General features: G+C 39.6%; 2 protein-coding genes across 9 annotated transcripts in view; one reads left to right on the top strand and one right to left on the bottom strand.

Moving 5' to 3' along the window:
- The window catches only part of LOC116162585 (acidic phospholipase A2 PA4-like), a 19,866-nt gene continuing 647 nt past the window's right edge, over window positions 1-19,219 (bottom strand). The window contains exons 1-7 of one of the 7 annotated variants that reach the window (XM_031476241.1): window positions 5,151-5,399; window positions 4,980-5,104; window positions 4,766-4,926; window positions 4,580-4,718; window positions 638-781; window positions 478-586; window positions 1-379 (exon numbers count right to left, since the gene is read on the bottom strand). In XM_031476241.1, the coding sequence (XP_031332101.1) occupies window positions 365-379; window positions 478-586; window positions 638-781; window positions 4,580-4,718; window positions 4,766-4,926; window positions 4,980-5,104; window positions 5,151-5,156 (699 nt within the window). In that variant the 5' untranslated portion in view covers window positions 5,157-5,399 and the 3' untranslated portion in view covers window positions 1-364. The other 6 variants (XM_031476240.1, XM_031476237.1, XM_031476242.1 and 3 more) reach the window with 6 other exon arrangements.
- LOC116162581 (carboxypeptidase D) overlaps window positions 11,008-19,219 on the top strand; it is a 19,516-nt gene continuing 11,304 nt past the window's right edge. Inside the window, exons 1-5 of one of the 2 annotated variants that reach the window (XM_031476233.1) lie at window positions 11,008-11,589; window positions 11,637-11,872; window positions 14,176-14,345; window positions 14,404-14,713; window positions 18,782-18,873. In XM_031476233.1, the coding sequence (XP_031332093.1) occupies window positions 11,149-11,589; window positions 11,637-11,872; window positions 14,176-14,345; window positions 14,404-14,713; window positions 18,782-18,873 (1,249 nt within the window). In that variant the 5' untranslated portion in view covers window positions 11,008-11,148. The remainder of the gene's footprint in view (window positions 11,590-11,636; window positions 11,873-14,175; window positions 14,346-14,403; window positions 14,714-18,781; window positions 18,874-19,219) is intronic. The other variant, XM_031476232.1, reaches the window with a different exon arrangement.

Below are 19,219 nucleotides of genomic sequence, written 5' to 3' on the forward strand. Positions count from 1 at the left end.
CTCTCTGCTTGGCACATTTTTATTCAACACTTACAACCCACTATTTTTTCAATTGGTGACTAAAAGTGAGGCTCGATTGTACAATCTACCTAAATTCTCGACTTCACATTTCTATAGCGCATTTTTTAAGTGCGAGTGGATGGATTCTTTTTATAACTCTAATTGGGCCTACTTCGCTGTAGTGTTCCAATTGTTAAAGCTAAGTAACACGACTTAACTATCAACCCGAACTACTTAGGCTAATAATTTCGAGCCAAAAACCTCGTTCGTTTGCGATTTTTAGCGTGTTTGCAGCGACATAAGCGGATAGTACTTGGCGGACGGTCTGTACTTCCACTGGGAGCAGATGCGATCCGCCTCCTCCTTAGTGTAGCCGTTTCTGGAAAAAAAATTCGATATAATACAAAGCACTTTATTCGACAGAAATCATAAAAGGTGAAGCTTCTTCAACATTCTATTAAAGTATATTTCAAGTACTTCTCCTCTCGTACTGCAGCAAAACGTTCTCGACGGCTCGTAGCGTTCAACTACAGCAAACTCTATCCCACACTTATCATGCTCTACCGCATTCTCGTCGACTCTCTCACTACTATAACAGCAAACTAGACGAAAAGTCACAAGACATCGAAGGTTTTACCTCTGAAATTCCGAGCAGGGGTTCCGCTGCTTGAAGCATATCACTTGGACCACGTTGAAGAATATCGCGCCGATCGTGTTCGCCGTTTCCGAATTGACGTTCTGCAGGCATCGGCGGAAGTTCGCGTCGCAGTCGCAGTGTGACCTAAAAGTTGACGGTTAGTTTGTCTCATTTCTTTTGCGTTAATTCAAAGCAAGTCTCACAACGAGATTTTTTTAATTACAAGAACTGCTCTTTATTTAAAAAAAAAAAGAAAGTCTCCTAACAGGTTATGGGCCCAGTTTACGCAAACTTTTTATTTAAAGCGTCAGAGTTGGGTTATTTCCAAGACCTTGTAGGCTGCCCACTACGAGTTTAAATTTTTTGTTAGATCCTGTGCGACCGTGTAAAAAATGTTATATATACCGCCTAATAATGTAATTGTATAATGGAAATTGGAGAAAAGTGAATGAGTACCTACATTACCTAGATGGTTTTCTGGAGCACTTTTTCCTTCCTTGTAATCAATGAAGACCTTAGAGCTACTCTCATGGAAATAGTAAACAATTCGCTGTCAGAAACTGTTTTCGTCAAATACACATAGCTGCAAATTCGTATTGAGAACTATCGCATAAATTTAGAAAATCACAAACGGACGTTTCTGGCGAATAAATCGTAAATACGGGATCGAAAATTCTAATTCGAAAGTGAAAGTAATCCCAGTTTCGCGATGTAGCATTGAGTTCGTTTGGCGTTTTCAGTGCGCTAAATAATAACTTACATGGCAAAAGGGTAAATCTCATTTAAATGCAGACGATATAAACACAAAGTTCATTGCCCGAACAATTAAACAAGAAAAGTCTGGAGGAAAATCCAAGGAATCTTCAACAACACCATCAATTCGAAAAAGATAGTAGAAATTTGTATTATAGGGAATAACCATTGATTCTAGAAAACGCGATAATTAAGGTAACGTAATCTTCTTTGATTTGTATAACAAAATGATCGGTTCTCTTTAAAAATCAACTGAATTCATCTAGAAAGAACAATTACACAAGAAAAGTCTGGAGGAAGATCCAAGGAATCAATTCGAGAAAAGCACTAAAAATTTGTAGTATAGGGAAACCAATGATTCTAACGTTGTAATTAAGGTAACGTAATCTTCTTTGATTTGTATAACAAAATGATCTTCTTTGATTTGTATAACAAAATGATCGGTTCTCTTTAAAAATCAACTGAATTCATCTAGAAAGAATTTTAGAGCGCCGAGTCCGCCATGGTAAAAAGGACACAAGTGTGCAAGAGACCATTTGTATTAGTTTGACAGTTAAAGTTACCTCAAACAGAGGGTTTCTTACGTTTATAGTCTGGAGTTGATTTTTTCAAGAGGTTACACAGTGTTTTTTTAGCGCATTTTTTAAGAATTAAAAACAAGTAAAATTGATAAAGCGCATTTTTTAACCGAAGTAGCTTTTGCTTTGACATCACCAATTTCTTGCAGACGTCTCAATCGCCCTTTGTAAGTACCTACCCTCTTCCGACAATCCGTTCTTGAGGTATAAGGGAATATACCCGATCACGATAAGAGGTCAAGGAGGAGGGCTATGGATAAAACTAGTTTCGCCCCCCTCTCCCCATCTACCCGGTACTTTGATAAGAGGACAGAAAGAAGGGCAGTAGTTGGTAGAAAACGGTTCATTTCGTCGAGACCTTTAAATAATACAATAAAAAAAAATTAATTTTTACCCCCCCCCCATTTTTTTAATCTTAAAAAATGCGCTAAAAATGTGCCATTGTCTGCGTTTTCTCCGTCCGTCTGTCCGGACCCACTTCTGCCGTTTTGAACTACTTCTAAGGGAATGGTCATAGAGTCCTGGATTTTTTTCATACCCTTCATGGTATTCTAATGAAAGATCTCATCGAAATAAATTGGTTTGTACAAACTATACCTTTCCCGTTGCGACTCTTTTTCGAGATCAGTGAGCTACGGAGCCTGAGGGGTGGGGAGAGGGTTAAAAATTATTTTATCTCTCATTGCATTATAATTAAAAAAGGTCTCAACGAAAGGAATCGTTTTCTACCAACTACTGTCCTTCTTTCTGTCCTCTTATGAAAGTACGAGATGGAGGGGGAAAAGGGGGCGGACTAGTTTTATCCTTCACGGTACTCTAATGAAAGGTCTCAACGAAAGGAATTAATTTTTACCAACCAGAGCCCTCCTCCTCGACCTCTTATCGTGATCGATGTCGGAAGAGGGTACTCACAGAGGGCGATTGAGGCGTCTGCAAGAAATATATCTATTAATGATGTCAAAACCAAAGCTATTTCGGTTAAAAAAAATGCGCTTTATCTGCACAAGAGTTATGCACAATTTATACTTGTTTATTGGGTGTTGCGAGATGGAGAAAGTGCTGTCCTTATTTGATCGAATTTTCTAAATTTTTCGATTTTGTATGTGGACGAGTGGTTCCCAAATACAGTCCTGACTTTTGAAATGCGTGGGAAAGGTTAAAGTTCCGGGAAGTCGTGGAACAGGACGAAATTACGTGACGGTTTTATAGGGGTCACGTCCGTATTTACCAAGCTTTTTGCTGAGATTGTAAGAATTGGGTCCACGTGAAGTTAAGCAATATGTGGCAAGAAATCTCATTGGCTAGAAAAAGAGAGACTTATTGGTGGAAAAAGGTTGAACGTCCCAGAATGGGACCAGTGAACAATAAACTAGCAAGCGGTCCGGCAATTCAGGTTAATCGGAGGAGCAATTCGTTTTGAACCGCGAAAGACAATTAGCGTCAAATTGTCAGCGAAATTAAATCGGTCACCCGTAGTGTTAGCCACCTGGAATTTATCGCAGGGTGGATTTTATTGTGTGTTATTTGAAATCGGGTCGAACTAGCAAAATTTAACCGCACCGTTCAATTTAAGGATAAGGGTTTATTACTTTTCTTCCGTTATTTATAAAGGAGTTTAGTTTTCCGTTTTCCTGCATAGCGCTTTCCCGTAGATACAGTTAATAAACTTCATTGCCACCTAAAAAATCGGTACTGTGTTGCGTGTCATATTTTTGTTTTAGCTCATACATCCGAAGCCAACTGGAGCTCGCCCTTAGAATCTCTGGAGACCGTTTCCCGGATTAGTTATCTATGGCAGCCATTTTGCAACCGTTCCGCATTCTTGTCCAGGGGCAAGATCGCATTCCCTTGGTGGCGCCCGAGACTGCAGTAAGGGAAAGCGTCGGAGAGAGATGAAATAAGAAATTAAAAGGATAGTAACAAGGAAAGAAATGCGGCAACTATTAAACGAGATATAGAAAGTATGTATTTAAAGGCAGCGTTTAACAGAGTGGGAAGGGCAACGTACGAAAAATGATGGAAGATGGGAAAACGGAAAAAGGAGCTATATGTATGGAGACAATGCGGAAATGAGGAGAGAGGGAAGGAGAAATGGAGAAAAAAAAGAAGAAGGAAAATGCAGACATTGTGGATGAAGAGCACATGCTATGAGAATGTAAACAGGTAGAAAGAGCAGAGGAAAGCAGGAGTGAAGTGCTGGAAAAGCGGGGAAGAGAAGGAAATGGATGAGAATAATTTATGAAGGGCTATTTTGAGTCGAATTTCCCAAAAAAAACCTATGCAATATACTGAGCTAGCCGACGGCATAACTTTTTTTGCAAAAAATAACGTCCGTTTAAATCCACCACTGCATTATTTTGGCCCTGGTTCTGTACCTTCCTCTTACAAGTCAATAAGAAGCATGGATTTAAGGCCAACGACCTTGTACCATGTTGTATGTTCAAAATAGACACGGTGGTCGAAAATTTGCGATATGCGAATGGTCTTCTTGCAGATTTACAAGAAATAGAAGATGTCATTGGAGAGTTGAAAATTGAAAATTACCCCAAGATTATACTCAAAAAAAATTATTGCTTTGAATTATCGTGAAAGAAAGAGACAGCTTGCATACCTGGTAAACGATGACTTGTTACAAATGCCCTGTTTACATTCGCCCTTCTCGATATAGTGAGGGCAGTGGTCGTGTTCCCTACAGCACATGTCCTCCCGACTGTGAGAGCCCAAATCGGTGTAGTTATCGGCGACGGCCCCTGTGCCATTTTGTTACAGTCGGCATGTAATTGTTAACACTTTATACCTGGGCCGCACCACTTCGTCCCGGGATAGATAAACCCGCCCTGGTACGACGACTGCAGCTTTCTCTTCTTGCACACCTCCTCCAGCTTGTCGATCTCCTCGGAGGAGGTAATCTTCACCTTCCGCTGCTCGGCGTTTAAGAGGGTGTGCTGTATGAAGTCTCTGCAATGCGAGTCTTTTGCCACTACGAATTCGAAGCAATCGACGGTACGTACCTGTCCGTGAAAAAAATGCAGTACGGTCTCTCCGTCGTGAACTCGATCATCCGAGACATTGTCCGGTCGGCTATGAAGAGGTGCGAGTCGGACGCCTTGAGGCAGGCGAGCAAAATTAGGAGGATCTGGGGTGTTTCGGTTAGCGAAGTTACCATAATTAAATATGCTTACCCTCATTGGATCGGTGGCGCGCGCGTTTTCGGTTAATCTGAAAATAAGAGATTAGTGAACGTTTAAAGTGGCGCCGCACAGACGATTTAACAATGAACGCCCCACCACTGCGGCTATGAATGGTATTCGATATCTTTCATTCATGCATTCGAAGTCTGGAAATTTGGGAAAATCTATACTGTGACGTCACTGGAAATCCATATCCTGTCACTTTGGATTCTTACGCAAGATGGCGTACGGGAAATTGATTTGAAAGGAAATGGTTTTGCGAAACTGATTCAAAGCTCATTTAAAATATAATCGTTTGGATAAACCCAACGGGCCCAATTAGGCTTGGCAATCATGATAGAGGGTAGATAACGTATCTTATGTGTAAAAACAAACATTACTTAATGAATAATTACCGTGGAGGAGCATTAATATATTTTGACCTCGTATAACATAGCCTTGAGGTTTGTTGAAGATTCTTAAGCGCGTTTAGTAGCTAATAATTTTCTGGAAGGTTTTTAGAAATATATGGATGCTCTTGAATGCCGATTCGGAAATGCTATTACTAGGTGGGAGAGTGAAGAACACTTTGGATAACTCTAGAAGAGCCTTGAACGCAGCTATTTTTACCTATTCGATGTCAACACGTATTGTATGAAGAGTTTGCTGTTAAACTGGAAGATTAACATAAAAAGAATGTAAGATTGGAAGGAGGCATTGCGTTTGCGTGCCTCTGAACAATTGTTTATATCTTTGCGCCTAAAATTTTGGGCGTACATTATAGTTGAATTTATTATTAGGATTTTCATTCATTCCAATTTTGTATAAATTTAAGAGGATTTTTCAGTTACGATTTGAATCTGATATGGAATTGCTGTTAATGTTTAAATTGTAACCTATAACGCTTGCATCATAAAAATCAAACGATGTATTAGCTGCATTTGACAGTATCCACTGATTTAAAGATATAATTCAGGTAACGTATCGATTTTCATCTTGATGGGATATTTAAAATGGACGCTTTATCTGAGTACAACGTCCCCAAATTTTATTGTCATAAATCCAATAAATTAAATTTTGGATATACCAATAAGGCATTATTTAATTACCACATAATACGTAACAGATATGTATATAGGCAAAACGAAAAAGGTAAGTTTTTTACAACGAGTTTATGAAGGAGCAACTACAAGTCAAGGAGTCAGTATGACAAATCAACATCATCGGCGCCCCCTATACATTGTACACTTTGACTGAGGTGACGAGTCTTGATATTTTTTAATTTTGCATTTTTTAACCCCCTTTCCGTATGTCACAGCTACTTTTCTTCACCTCGTTTTAATACGATAGAGAGATATTTTGAAGACGAGAGAGAGTTTCGGCGGCAGCGCCTCTCTACCTCGTACTGATCACTTAGGTATCGGAGGATTCCCCGCGTCATCTCTCATAGTCAGTCTATTTCAAAGACTGAATCTGATTCAAAAGTTGGCTCGCAAGAAGTAGATAGATTTGCCTGACGTTTCGCTTAGATGGAAAAGATCTCCTTATTTAGTTCGCTTTGTTCATTCACGACATCTGCCTGCCTCTATCTATACCCTTTCTGTTTTTACTTCGCTATTTATGATAACGAAAAACGGAACCAACAGCATTTCCGCGATCAACGTCCCCCTTACGCCAATAACAGACGCGCATTCAGCCCGGTCTGGAGCGAGCCAACGAAGCTGGAAAGTTTGTGAATAAGCTGTGCTGCTTGCATATTTTCAATCAAGGTACGTATTAATACGGCTATGTGTCTCAGTGGTAGAGCGTTGGGCTACATAGTCGGAAGGTCGGATGTTCGAACCTGGACTGAGGTAAGAATTTTTCATCTGTGGCAGAGATGGGAATTTCCTTAGATCAATTCCAAGCATTCTGTCGGCTACTCCGAATTAGGTTTTCCTGCAGTTTTCCTAATTCAGAGTAGTATAGAACAACTTATAAGACCTTCTGCAGGGCACCTCTAAAAAGGCATTATGAGGGTCACTCTGTAATTGAGCACAAGCCTGTTGAGGGCCCATAACAAGAGAGGGACAATAAATAAAACTATCGTTTTGAGAAATTATGAAAAAAAAATCCTTGTTAAAAATGGTCTAGCAGAAGGAAGGATGTAAGTGGTCCGCCACTGCCGTGTTTGTCTTGGTCAAGCATGGCAGACTCTTTGCGGTGGATCAACTTAAATAAATAAATTGTAAAACAGGCGCTTTCGGATGGAATTATGCGAATAGCCGCGAAGTATTACGAATACATTCAGCGATAGACCGAAAAAGTATTGGGTGCGCGGTCCGTAAAAGTTAAGTCGAAAACACACTTAGCGCGAAGTCACGAAAACGCGAAGTTTGAAAAACCCCCGAATGAAATTAAGTGTGAATCTAGCGGAAGTGTAAAATCAAAATAAACTTGAATTTGTTGAGCCTAAGTTAAGAACGTGTTAAATAATCCCAAAAAAAGCCAAGCTGTCCTCCTCTGAGGTAATCGTATTTTTTATTTGTATGTACAAACCATTACCGTGCCTTTAAGGGTAAAAACTTTGAACGCCGAATTCTCAAACAATGAAGGTGTGGATAATTCTTCAGATTGCAAATTGTGTAACAAGGAGTTAGGTAAATCAAATAGGTGGTCACTCAGGCAGAGCACGACTCTATAACGGAATTTTAAGTTAACAAATTAGTATGTACATATGAGGCGTATAAGATCAAAACCGGACATGTCACATGATTATGGTTTTCCAAAAAACGGAATAATCTGTCCAGTGGATTCGAAACATAAAAATTCTTGGTTTGAGTTGCAGATCTACCCAAAAACCCAAAAAATGATACTTACTCAAGAAACAATAAGAATATTTTGATTATTAAATGAGTTATTAATTAATTTAATTAGGGTTTGGCCGAATTTGCACCCAAAATGTGGACGTGTCTGGTTCTGAAACTAAATATGATGGATTTTTGAGTTACATATGCTTATTTTTTCAGTAAAAAAAAACTAACGCAATTGCAACATAATCAAAAATTTATTAAATGAAAATAAATTTTATATAAAAAAGCACAAAAAAGGGGCCACGCCACTTATATGCAAGAAACTACTTCCTCAATAAATTCATGATCACATGACACAATGCCAGAACGTTATTGGTTCAAATGGACATGTCCGTTTTTGCATCAGAATTTCATGGGACATGTCCGCTTTTGAATCTAATGGCAATTTTCAAGCCTGATTTTAATAGGAAATGTACGGATTTGCAAATAAACTGACTTCATTTTATTATAAAACACGCCTCAATGTACAAAACGTATGTATATCTCACTTCATTTTGTTAAAATATGTGACATGTCCGGTTTTGATCCTATACGCCTCATATGTAGTTAAAAGGAGAGATTGGTTTGTTTTATTAATATACATATAGAGATAATTACAAACTACGAACGAATGGAGGTTTAGGAGAAAGACGTATTTATATTTTTCGGATAAAAAATCCCGCTTTTCTAGAATTTACAAGTATAAAATTAATAATACTGAGAGGTTCCACAATGCACATATTTTTGAGAGTTGGCAACCACGCAATTTTTAGGAGGGAAAAGCGATTTGCGGCATCTGAAGAGCACGAACAGGGGTTCCGTTTGGCATCTTGTCTTGAATGGTGGTGGTGAACGCGTCGCTCCATAAATGTTGTTATTTTGTGTTTTTTTAATGCAGGTAGTAATCTTTGCATTTCTTTATATCGTATTTGTGTTTTGTATGCCACAGTTTATATTTTTTGTGTGTTTGAAACTTTGTTTTTGAAATTGACTTGAATTAACCGCAATACATGATCACATATGTGATACCGTTATGCTATTGTTTGTAATTGTTTACGTTTTTGGTGTGATGTTTGCTTAATTTATGTTTATTGATGTTGATTACTTGGTCTTGTCCCTAAAGTAACATTCATTTAATTTTGATCATTTTATTTTAATATGTGGAAATTACCGATTCCTTTGATGTATGTACTGACTTGTTGTTTGTAATTAACATTTTCTCCGTGAATGAAGCAGTCACGGGTGGGAAAAACTGTAGTCAAAATTGAGCTTGCGACACCTAATTCCGTGATTGTGTTCGACATTTAACTGTAGGCTCGAAACCCCGAAACCAGGGGCGGGTTACCTATCTTTCAGGAGCGGGATTACGCTCTTCATTTTAGAATCTATGTGAGAGAAATGAATGGCGATTCAATAATTTCCACATATCTTATTTTTAGTTAAATTTGCCTACAAGGACATGTAACTTTCCATCTTGCTTTTAACAAAAGGACTGTATTGCACCAAAGATGAGTCACATCCTGTGTATTTCACCCTTTCTTAGAATCTGGGTACCTGCTTACCTGACCCATAATTCCCAAAACTTGATTTTAAGCTATATGTTACCTCTTGAAGTCTACCTGCTACTTTTTGCGATGTTGTAATTTTATGTTACGCATTTGCAACATTACAAACAATTTATTTTACAACACAATGATATTAATTTGACGGCTGGTTTTTTTTATTGGTAAGTTCTTTTTTTCCCCAGCCTAATTCTATTTTTATTCGGTGAACTACAATTTTCAAAGTATATTTTTGCAATGTAATTTATTTCGACTTAAATTTCCGAGCTTTCACAATCTTAATAATTGCAATCATTATTAAACAAACTTTTCACAATTTGAGTGTTTTATTTTACGTTCCTCCCCTACTGTGCTTCAGGTCAAAGCGTTGCCTACAACTAACGTAAGGGGGTCCTGCCTTAGATGTTTGATCACGTGCCACTTTTCAAATTTAAGCGGGATCTTGTTTAGTTTTGGAGGGAATAGTCATTCGGATGCCTTTTTTTTAACGTTGCCGGGTTGACTTTATTTCCGTGTTCTTGTAGTGTGAAGTTAGCGTAGAACCTGGGGGTTAAAGTACACTACAAATCTATGAAAAAGGCGGTTCGAAGTTTAAGAAAGACTGATGAAAGAACCAATCTAAAGTATGAAACTTTAGCTGATCTAACTGGTTTTTAAACTACATTATGATTTTTTTGATTAACAGGAGGAAATGCATGTCAACAACGAAGAAAGGTAGAAGTAAAATCGCGACAAAAAAAAATATTGATGGAAGAGCTAATGCAACGAGAAGGAACGGAAAGAATCAGTAAAACTATGGCAGTCCACCAAAAGGTAGTAGCTTCCATTTCTGTTAACAAGCCCACGTCATCTTCTTTTTCAGACTTAAAAATAAAACAAAAACACCAATAAACTACAGTAATATGTTAAAACCTCGAACGCGTTTTGACAGCAAAGCTGTCATCATCAGCGAACAACTAAGCAATAACAAGTTCAATAACCACAAGTGGTTCCAGCGCTTCCTGTATCAGACTTCTCTAATACAGAGCCATTTACCGAATTTGAAATGGATTTAAAAGTTCAGAAAAATCCAGAAGTTGGATGGACTGTATTTAAACCACCAGCATCACAGCTCTTATGAATCTAAACTGCTGGAAAACGAGCGCGTTTCAATAACGAAACCTTCTTTAAAAAACCTTTCGTTTAGGTATATTTAATTTATTATTATTTGTGTCAATTGACAATAAAGTAAGTAAGGTTGTACTGCAGTTAGCAGCTACCACTACTTTACTGTATTTGGAGCCTTACATTTGACGTTGTCATTTATGTTACATATTCATACAGAGACGGAAGTGGGAAAAAGTGATTATTACTGATGTAATATGAAAGGTTTCGTGTGACCCCTTTAGTGGTACACAAATTTGGCAGCACTCTATACACTCTTCGACCTTGTATGCAATCACCAGCCGGAAAAACCGTGACGAAACGAAAAATCCCTACTAATCTCTGACGTCATGTCAACTGGGTTAGAGATTTGACGTTTCATTTCAAGGAAAACACAAATCGCAAAGCGACTGCCAAGCAATACAATATGGAATTGTAAATGCAACAAAGGAAAATAAGTTCAGCAATTCCGTAATGTTTCGTAAACTAGCAATAACGATTGTGATATTAATTATAAGTGAATCCCATTCCAAACCTTCACCAGACAATGGGGAAGTCTTCCTAACCAATCCTCGCTACTTAAACTATGACGATTTGACGACGCTCTTCGAGAAGTTCGTCGAGGACTACCCGCACCTGGCCAAGCTGCACAGCGCCGGTAAGTCGGTGAGGCACCGAGATCTGTGGGCTTTGGAGATAAGCAGCGACGTCGGTAACCGTCCGCTACTCACCCCGATGTTCAAATTCGTCGCCAACATGCACGGAGACGAGACCGTCGGTCGACAATTGCTGATCTATCTCGCCGAGTACTTGCTGACCAATTACGGACGCGACGAGCGCGTGACGAAGCTCGTCAACGGTACAGACATCTACCTGATGCCGTCGATGAATCCGGACGGTTTCGAGAATTCCGAGGTGGGTGTAGTCGATCGGTCGAGTTGAATTTACAATTGCGATTTTAGGAGGGCGAGTGCGAGTCGAAGCCGAAATACGTCGGGAGAACGAACGAGAATGCGGTCGACCTGAATAGGGATTTTCCCGATCAGTTCGACGGGTCGATACGTGCCGGCACTATTTTGTCCGGTCGCCAGCCGGAGACGATCGCCATGATGACTTGGATTATATCGAGGCCGTTCGTGCTGTCGGGGAATTTGCATGGGGGCGCAGTCGTCGCTAGTTACCCTTATGATGATTCGAAGTAAGTTCAGTCTTAGAGTTAGTCAGTTGTACAGGGTGCCCAAATAAGAATGCGAGGTACTGTATCTGGGAGAACTTTTTTTCGGACAATCTGAATCTGTTATCAGAATTTCCATAACACGTTAGAGGAAGGAGCTACAGGTCTTTATATTTTCTTATGGACGCCATATTGGATTTTTTGGAATGAATAAATCCAATATGGCGTCCATAAAAAATAATTTGTTATTTTTAACAATCAAATGGGGTTTTTTTGGTCACAAATGTGCAGCTTTGCCTACGAAAATCCTAATGGTGAGCCACAAAATTGAACCACCCTGTACAGGGTGACCAACTAAGAATGCGAGGTACTGTATCTGAGAATCTATCCATCGTAGAGGCTTGCGGTAAAAAAATTAATTACTAAAACGGCCACGAGAAAAACCTGGAAAATATTTTTAAGTTTCTGAAATGACCGCTAGGGGGCGTAACTGCAATCTGGAATCTAAAGTCACTAGATATAGAAAGTACCGCAATCATCCGCCATTTTTGGGCAAATTTGCTGCCAACTTAAAAAAATTGACAAATAAAATCTGAATAGCTGTCATTTTTTATAACCTAACTTCATAGTACTGTCATGTTTTATAAAAATATATACAGATATCTCCAAACAGGTGGAACAATCCCTAACATTAAAGTTACTAGAATCTGGGAACTTCCGCCATTTTTGGGCAAAAATCATGCGTTCTCTCTCTAACACACGAGCCCAATGGATTGCGGTACTTTCTATATTTAGTGACTTTACTGGAATCTAAAAAAGTGATTTTTCTGTGAATTCCGCTATATTAACCTAACAAAAAAATGTTCGGTCTTTGAAGACGACGAAGTTATTAGAGATTTTCCACTCTGATGGTGGGGCAGACAATGGCAAGTATCTTTCAGATGATGAGGCAAGCATGAAATTTGGTATGAAAGTTTCTATAATGGTAAAAACACTGGCCGCTTAAAAAATTTAATATGGCCGCTGTTTTCCAAGATGGCGGCATATGGTAACTATTATTAATGGTAAATATCGTTCAAATGATGATACTACCATGAAAGTTGGTATGAACGCTTCAATAATGGTATTGTTTTATATGCCTACGCTGACCATTTAAAAAATTCAAAATGGCCACCGGTTTTACTTACAAATAATAATAACATGTGCCGCCATCTTGGAAATCGGCAACCACATTGAATTTTTTAAGTGGGCAGCTTATTTGTATAAAATAGTACCCTTATAAGAGCATTCATACCAAATTTCATGCTTGTATCATCATCTGAACGATTAAAGCATTTATCTGCCCCACTAGCCCACTAACCGCACTCACCCGTGAATTTCAGACAAAAATTTGATTTAAAAGAAAGTTATTCCTTGAAACCCGTGAAAAAGTGCCTGGAAATTGAAAAATATGCTCGATAAGTGTTCTCGCACGATTAGGGCGTTGTGCGCCGGTGCACCATCCTGTTGAAACTAACAGTTTCCAACTTTTGATTTTTTTGGGTGTGCCATGCATCGTTGTTTAGTAATAAAAACCGCAACTCAATACAGTATGTACTTTTTTGGGGTTTTCTGACATATCTTCGGAAGTAATCAGAATTTTGAATTAAACTCTTTAATTGCGCAACTTTTGAACATCTTCGTATCTTCTACGGTTTTCAACATTTCGATGGTTGGGTTGGGTGCGCGTGGAGAGACGGGGAAACCGAGCGTATATCCCATCCAAAAAAACGAGATTTCCCAAAGGCGGTACGACGCGGGGTCTGGTTCATATATGCTAAAATGTTCACAAAAGAAGGAAAAATGTTGAAATTAAATCTGGACTGTGGTATAAGAAGTGTACGTGAGATGTACAGGACTAAACGAGGGGTAAAACGTTCTAAAAAAAAATTTAAAATTCTAGAAACATTAAAAAAATTCTAGATAATTAAAAAAAATTCAATAAATTGCTAGTAGTGTACACTAAAATTCTACAGTAATTTTCGCCGAGGGGTAAACCGCTTCCAATTGTGTGTACACTAAAATTCTAAAAGAAATTCCAATCTTGACCACGAAATCTCGTGTAATATATACGTCGGTTTATGTTTTTGCACAGCTATCGTCGAAAATGGGGTGCTCTTCATTTTTGGACTGTAATTTATGATCAGTGTTTGTAATTGTTTTTTAACGTGTATTTATGAACCCAGTACTTTTTGAGCCTCTTGTTAATTTGGGCAAGCCGAGCGGTTTTTTAAAAGATGCAAAAAGTTTCGACTGTCGACTTCCAGATGATTAATTCATAATTGCAGTACAGGTCGCACGTGCTGTAAGGAAAGCCCGACGCCGGACAACGAGCTATTCAAAGGCTTGGCGACGATATACGCCCAACGGCATCCGACGATGCGTACCGGACGCGTTTGCAAAAACGAGCATTTTGTCGACGGCGTCACCAACGGCGCTCTGTGGTACGAGGTTCACGGTAATTCTCTCGCTCCATCATCCGACGTGGTGGTGATGCCACTTTTTTTTAATTTCAGGCGGAATGCAGGACTTTAACTACGTGCACTCGAACTGTTTCGAAGTGACATTCGAATTGAGCTGCTGTAAATATCCCCCCGCGTCCCACCTGCCGAACGAGTGGCAGTTAAACAAGGAATCGATGTTGAGCTTTATCGAGGCGACGCATTGGGGCGTGAAAGGTTTGGTGACGAACGAGAACGGCGAGCCCGTTCTGGATGCGGACGTCGTGGTCGAGGGGATTCCACATAATGTCACCACGTCTAATAAGGGAGAGTACTGGAGGCTTTTGTTGCCCGGCGTTTACAACATATATGCCACCGCTTACGGGTATGTATTCCACGATAATGTCCAAATTGACCTTCAGTTAAATGAACTCGGTGATAATTATCAACCGGAACGCTATTGTTATTCATGTTACGGTCATGATCTGTTTAAATCGTTTCAAAATTGTGGTTTATACCACTACGCTGACTTTCTAAGTAAGAAAATATAATTTTTTTGCACCCTCTATATGAAACCTGCAATAGAAGTGAAGCGCGTGCATTGGTAAGTATGGTAAATTTCCAACTAATCACCCTGAAGTGAATGTTGAATACAAAATCTAGTAAGAGTGAACAGTAGTCTTTGGAAGGGAATCTTCAAAGTGTTCTCATTGCCTTCAGGATATTGCGAAGGGGTCTTAGGGTGGTTTTCAGAAAGTAAGAAATGGGCTTTAGGGAGTTCATAAAACATTGGGAGGTGACGGTAGCTTTCAGGTATACTAGCCAAGTCTTTGGAAGATCTTCAAAATGTTTTACCTTCAGGGTATCGTGAAGGAGTCATAACATAGTAAGAGTTCAAGGAACCTTGAATACTGAGAGTAGCCATCAAGTATACTAGTCAATTGCTTTGGGAGGTCTTCAGAGGATCTCCAAAAGGTCTTCATTGCCTCCAGGACATTTTTAATGGGTTTCAGAGTGACAGGGGGACGCTCCGAAGGTCCTAAAAAATCTTTAGGACGTTCCAGGAACCTTGGGAGGTAAGGGTGGCCTTCAAGGATACTAGTCAATTGCTTTGGAAGATCCTCAGGGTCTCTCCAAAAGGTCTTCATTGCTTTCAGGGTATTTTTAGTGGGTTCGAGAGGGACAGTAAGGTATTCCGAAAGTGTTAAAACACCTTTAGGACTTTCAAGGAACCGTGGGAGCTGAAGGTAGCTTTCAGGTATACTAGTCGTCAATTGCTTTAGAAGGTCTTCAGGGAGTCTCCAGAAGGTCTTGATTGCCTCCAGGGTATTTTAGTGGGTTTCAGTGTTACAGTAAGGCACTCCGAAACCTTTAGGAAGTTCTAAAAACATTGGGAGGTGAGGGTGGCCTAGTCGGTCTTTGGAAGATCTTCAGGGAATCTTCAAAATGTTTTCATTGCCTTCAGAGTATCGTGAAAGGGTCATAAGAAACATTTTGGAGTCCAAGGAACCTTGGAAGCTGAAGGTAGCCTGCTAGTATACTGGTCAATTGCTTTGGTAAATCTTCAACGGGTATCCAGAAGGTCTTCATTGCCTCCAGGGTATTTTTAATGGGTTCCACAGAGTGACAGAAGGACGTTCCGAAGGTCTTAAAACACCTTTAGGATATTCAAGGAACCTTGGGAGCTGAAGGTAGCTTTCAGGTATACTAGTCAATTGCTTTGGAAGATCTTCAGAGGGTCTCCAAAAGGTCTTCATGGCCTCCAGGGTATTTTAAATGGGTTTCAGGGTTACAGTAATACACTCCGAAATCTTTAGGAAGTTCAAAGAAACTTGGGAGTTGAGGGTAACCTTCAAATGTACTAGTCAAATGCTTTGGAAGATCTTCGGGTGGTCTCTAGAAGATCTTCAGTGCCTCCTGGATATTTTTAATAGGTTTCAGGGTGCCACGAGGACGTTCCGAAGCTCTTAAAAAGCCTGTAGGACGTTGAAAGAACTTGGGGAGATAAGGGTGCCTTCAAAGATACTAGCCAGTTGCTTTAGAAGATCTTCAGAGAGTCTTCAGAAGGTCTGCAATGCCTTCAGTGGATTTTTAATGGGTTTCAGAGTGCAATAGTGCATTCCGAAGGTGTTAAAAAACCTTGAGGAAGTTCAAGGACCTTGCGAGCTGAAAATAGCCTTTAAGTATGCTAGTCAATTGCTTTGGAAGATCTTCGGGGGGTCTCCATTGCCTTCAGGGTATTTTTAATGGGTTTCAGAGTGGCAGTAGTGCATTCCGAAGGTGTTAAAAACCCTTGAGGAAGTTGAAGGACCTTGGGAGCTGAGAGTAGCCTTCAAGTATGCTAGTCAATTGCTTTGGAAGATCTTCGGGGGGTCTCCAGGAGGTCTCCATTGCCTTCGGGGTATTTTTAATGGGTTTCAAAGTGACAATACAGCATTCCGTAGGTGTTAAAAAACCCTTAGGAAGTTCAAGGACATTGGGAGCTGAGAGTAGTCTTTTATGTATGCTAGTCAATTGCTTTGGAAGGTTTTCAGGGGTCTCCAGGAGGTCTTCATTGCCTTCATGGTGTTTTTAATGGATTGCAGAGTGACAGTAGGATATTCCGAAGGTGTTAAAAAACCTTTAGGATGTTCAAAGAACCTTGGGAGCTGAGGTTGGCTTTCAAGTATACTAGTCAATTGCTTTGAAAGATCTTCGGGGGGTCTCCAGGAGGTCTTCATTTCCTTCATGGTATTTTTAATGGGTTTCAGAGTGACAGTAGGATATTCCGAAGGTGTTAAAAAACCTTTAGGATGTTCTAAGAACCTTGGGAGCTGAGGTTGGCTTTCAAGTATTCTAGTCAATTGCTTTGGAAGATCTTCAGGAGGTCTTCATTGCCTTCAGGGTATTTTTAATGGATTTCAGAGTGTCAGGAGGACGTTCCGAAACTCTTAAAAAACCTGGAGGACATTCAAGGAAGTTTGGGAGGTAAGGGTGGCTTCAAGGATACTAGCCGATTGCTATGGAAGATCCCCAAGGCTTTCAGGGTATTTTTGAGGGGTTTCAGAGTGACAGTAGGACGTTCCAAAGGTCTTAAAAAACCTTTAAGACATTCAACGAACCTTGGGAGGTAAGGGTACCCTTCAAGTATACTAGTCAATTGCTTTAGAAGATCTTCAGGGAGTCTTCAGAAGGTCTTCAATGCCTTCAGGGTATTTTTAATGGGTTTCAGAGTGGCAATAGGGCATTCAGAAGGTCTTAAAAAACCTTTACAATGTTCAAGGAACCTTGGGTGCTGAAGGTAGCTTTCAGGTCTACTAGTTCAATTGCTTTGAAAGGTCAGCAGAGAGTCTCCAGAAGGTCTTCATTGCCTCCAAGGTATTTTTAATGGGTTTCAGGGTTACAGTAAGACACTCCGAAATCTTTAGGAAGTTCAACGAAACTTGGGAGTTGAGGGTAACCTTCAAATATACTAGTCAAATGCTTTGGAATGTCTGAGGGGGGTTTCCGGAAGGGCTTCATTGCCTTCAGGGTATTTTTGGTGGGTTTAAAACTGAGTAGCACATTTCGAAGGTCTTCAAGAACCTTTAGTAAGGTCAAGGAACCTTGGGAGCTGAGAGTAGCCTTCAAGTATACTAGTCAATTGTTTTGGAAGGTCTTTAGAGAGTCTCCAAAAGGTCTTCATTTCCTCCTGGGTATTTTTAATAGGTTTCAGAGTGACAGGAGGATGTTCCTAAGCTCTTAAAAAACCTGTAGGACGTTCAAGGAACTTTGGGAGGTAACGGTGGCTTCAAGGATACTAGCCAATTGCTTTGGAAGTTCCCCAGGGCTTTCAGGGTATTTTTTAGAGGTTTCAGAGTGACAGTAGGATGTTCCAAAGGTCTTAAAAAACCTTGAGGACATTCAAGGAACCTTGGGAGATAAGGGTATGCTACAAGTATACTAGTCAATTACTTTAGAAAATCTTCAGGGAGTCTTCAGAAGGTCTTCAATGCCTTCAGGGTATTTTTAATGGGTTTCAGAGTGGCAATAGAGCATTCAGAAGGTTTTAAAAAATCTTAAGGAAGTTCAAAGAACTTTGGGAGGTCTTCAGGGGGTCTCCAGAAGGTCTTCCTTGCCTCCAGGGTATTTTTAATGGGTTTCAGAGTGACAATAAAGCATTCGGAAGGCGTTAAAAACCTTTAGGAAGTTCAAGAACCTTGGGAGGTAAGGGTTGCTTTCAAGTATACTGGTCCATTGCTTTGGAACATCTTCAGGAGGTCTTCATGGTATTTTTAAGGAGTGTTAAAGTGACAGTAGGACATTCCGAAGGTCTTAAAAAATCTTTGTGAAGTTCAAGGAACCTTGGGAGGTCAAGTACTGAATAATCAAAGATCCATTGGAATTTCCAACCACTTCACCGCCCTGTATAATAAAAAAAATTTCTATTTTTGTTCAAATTCGATGTTTTAAAATCGCTCATTATTATTTCCAGTTACCAGCGTTCCGAATCGGAAAGGATCCAGGTGACAAAAGGTTCGACTACCATTCAGAACTTTGCTTTAAAATTACGAGTACCAGACAAAGGTAATATGAGCAAAAAATTAGGCGAATCGCAATGGTTTTGGTCAAGCTAATCTCTCTCTAACCTTTTATGTACCTTTCATATCATTTTATACACTGTGGGTTGCTTGGGTTTACTAATCGTTATTTGTTTTATTTTTTTTATCATAAAATACACATGTTTTTTTTACTGCATGACCCTTTTTCTATGTATTTTTATATTATGTAGACTGACGAGGGGCGGAGCTACGTTCGTTTTAGTTTAATTAACGCATTGTCCATGACTGCAACGTAGCCGGCCTCTCTTATGTAAAAGACAGTACAATAAATTTTAAAAAAACATTTGTATTTTATTCCATGCACCGCACAA

This window comes from Photinus pyralis, unplaced genomic scaffold (assembly GCF_008802855.1).
Source record: "Photinus pyralis isolate 1611_PpyrPB1 unplaced genomic scaffold, Ppyr1.3 Ppyr1.4_LG10, whole genome shotgun sequence".
NCBI lineage: Eukaryota > Metazoa > Arthropoda > Insecta > Coleoptera > Lampyridae > Photinus > Photinus pyralis.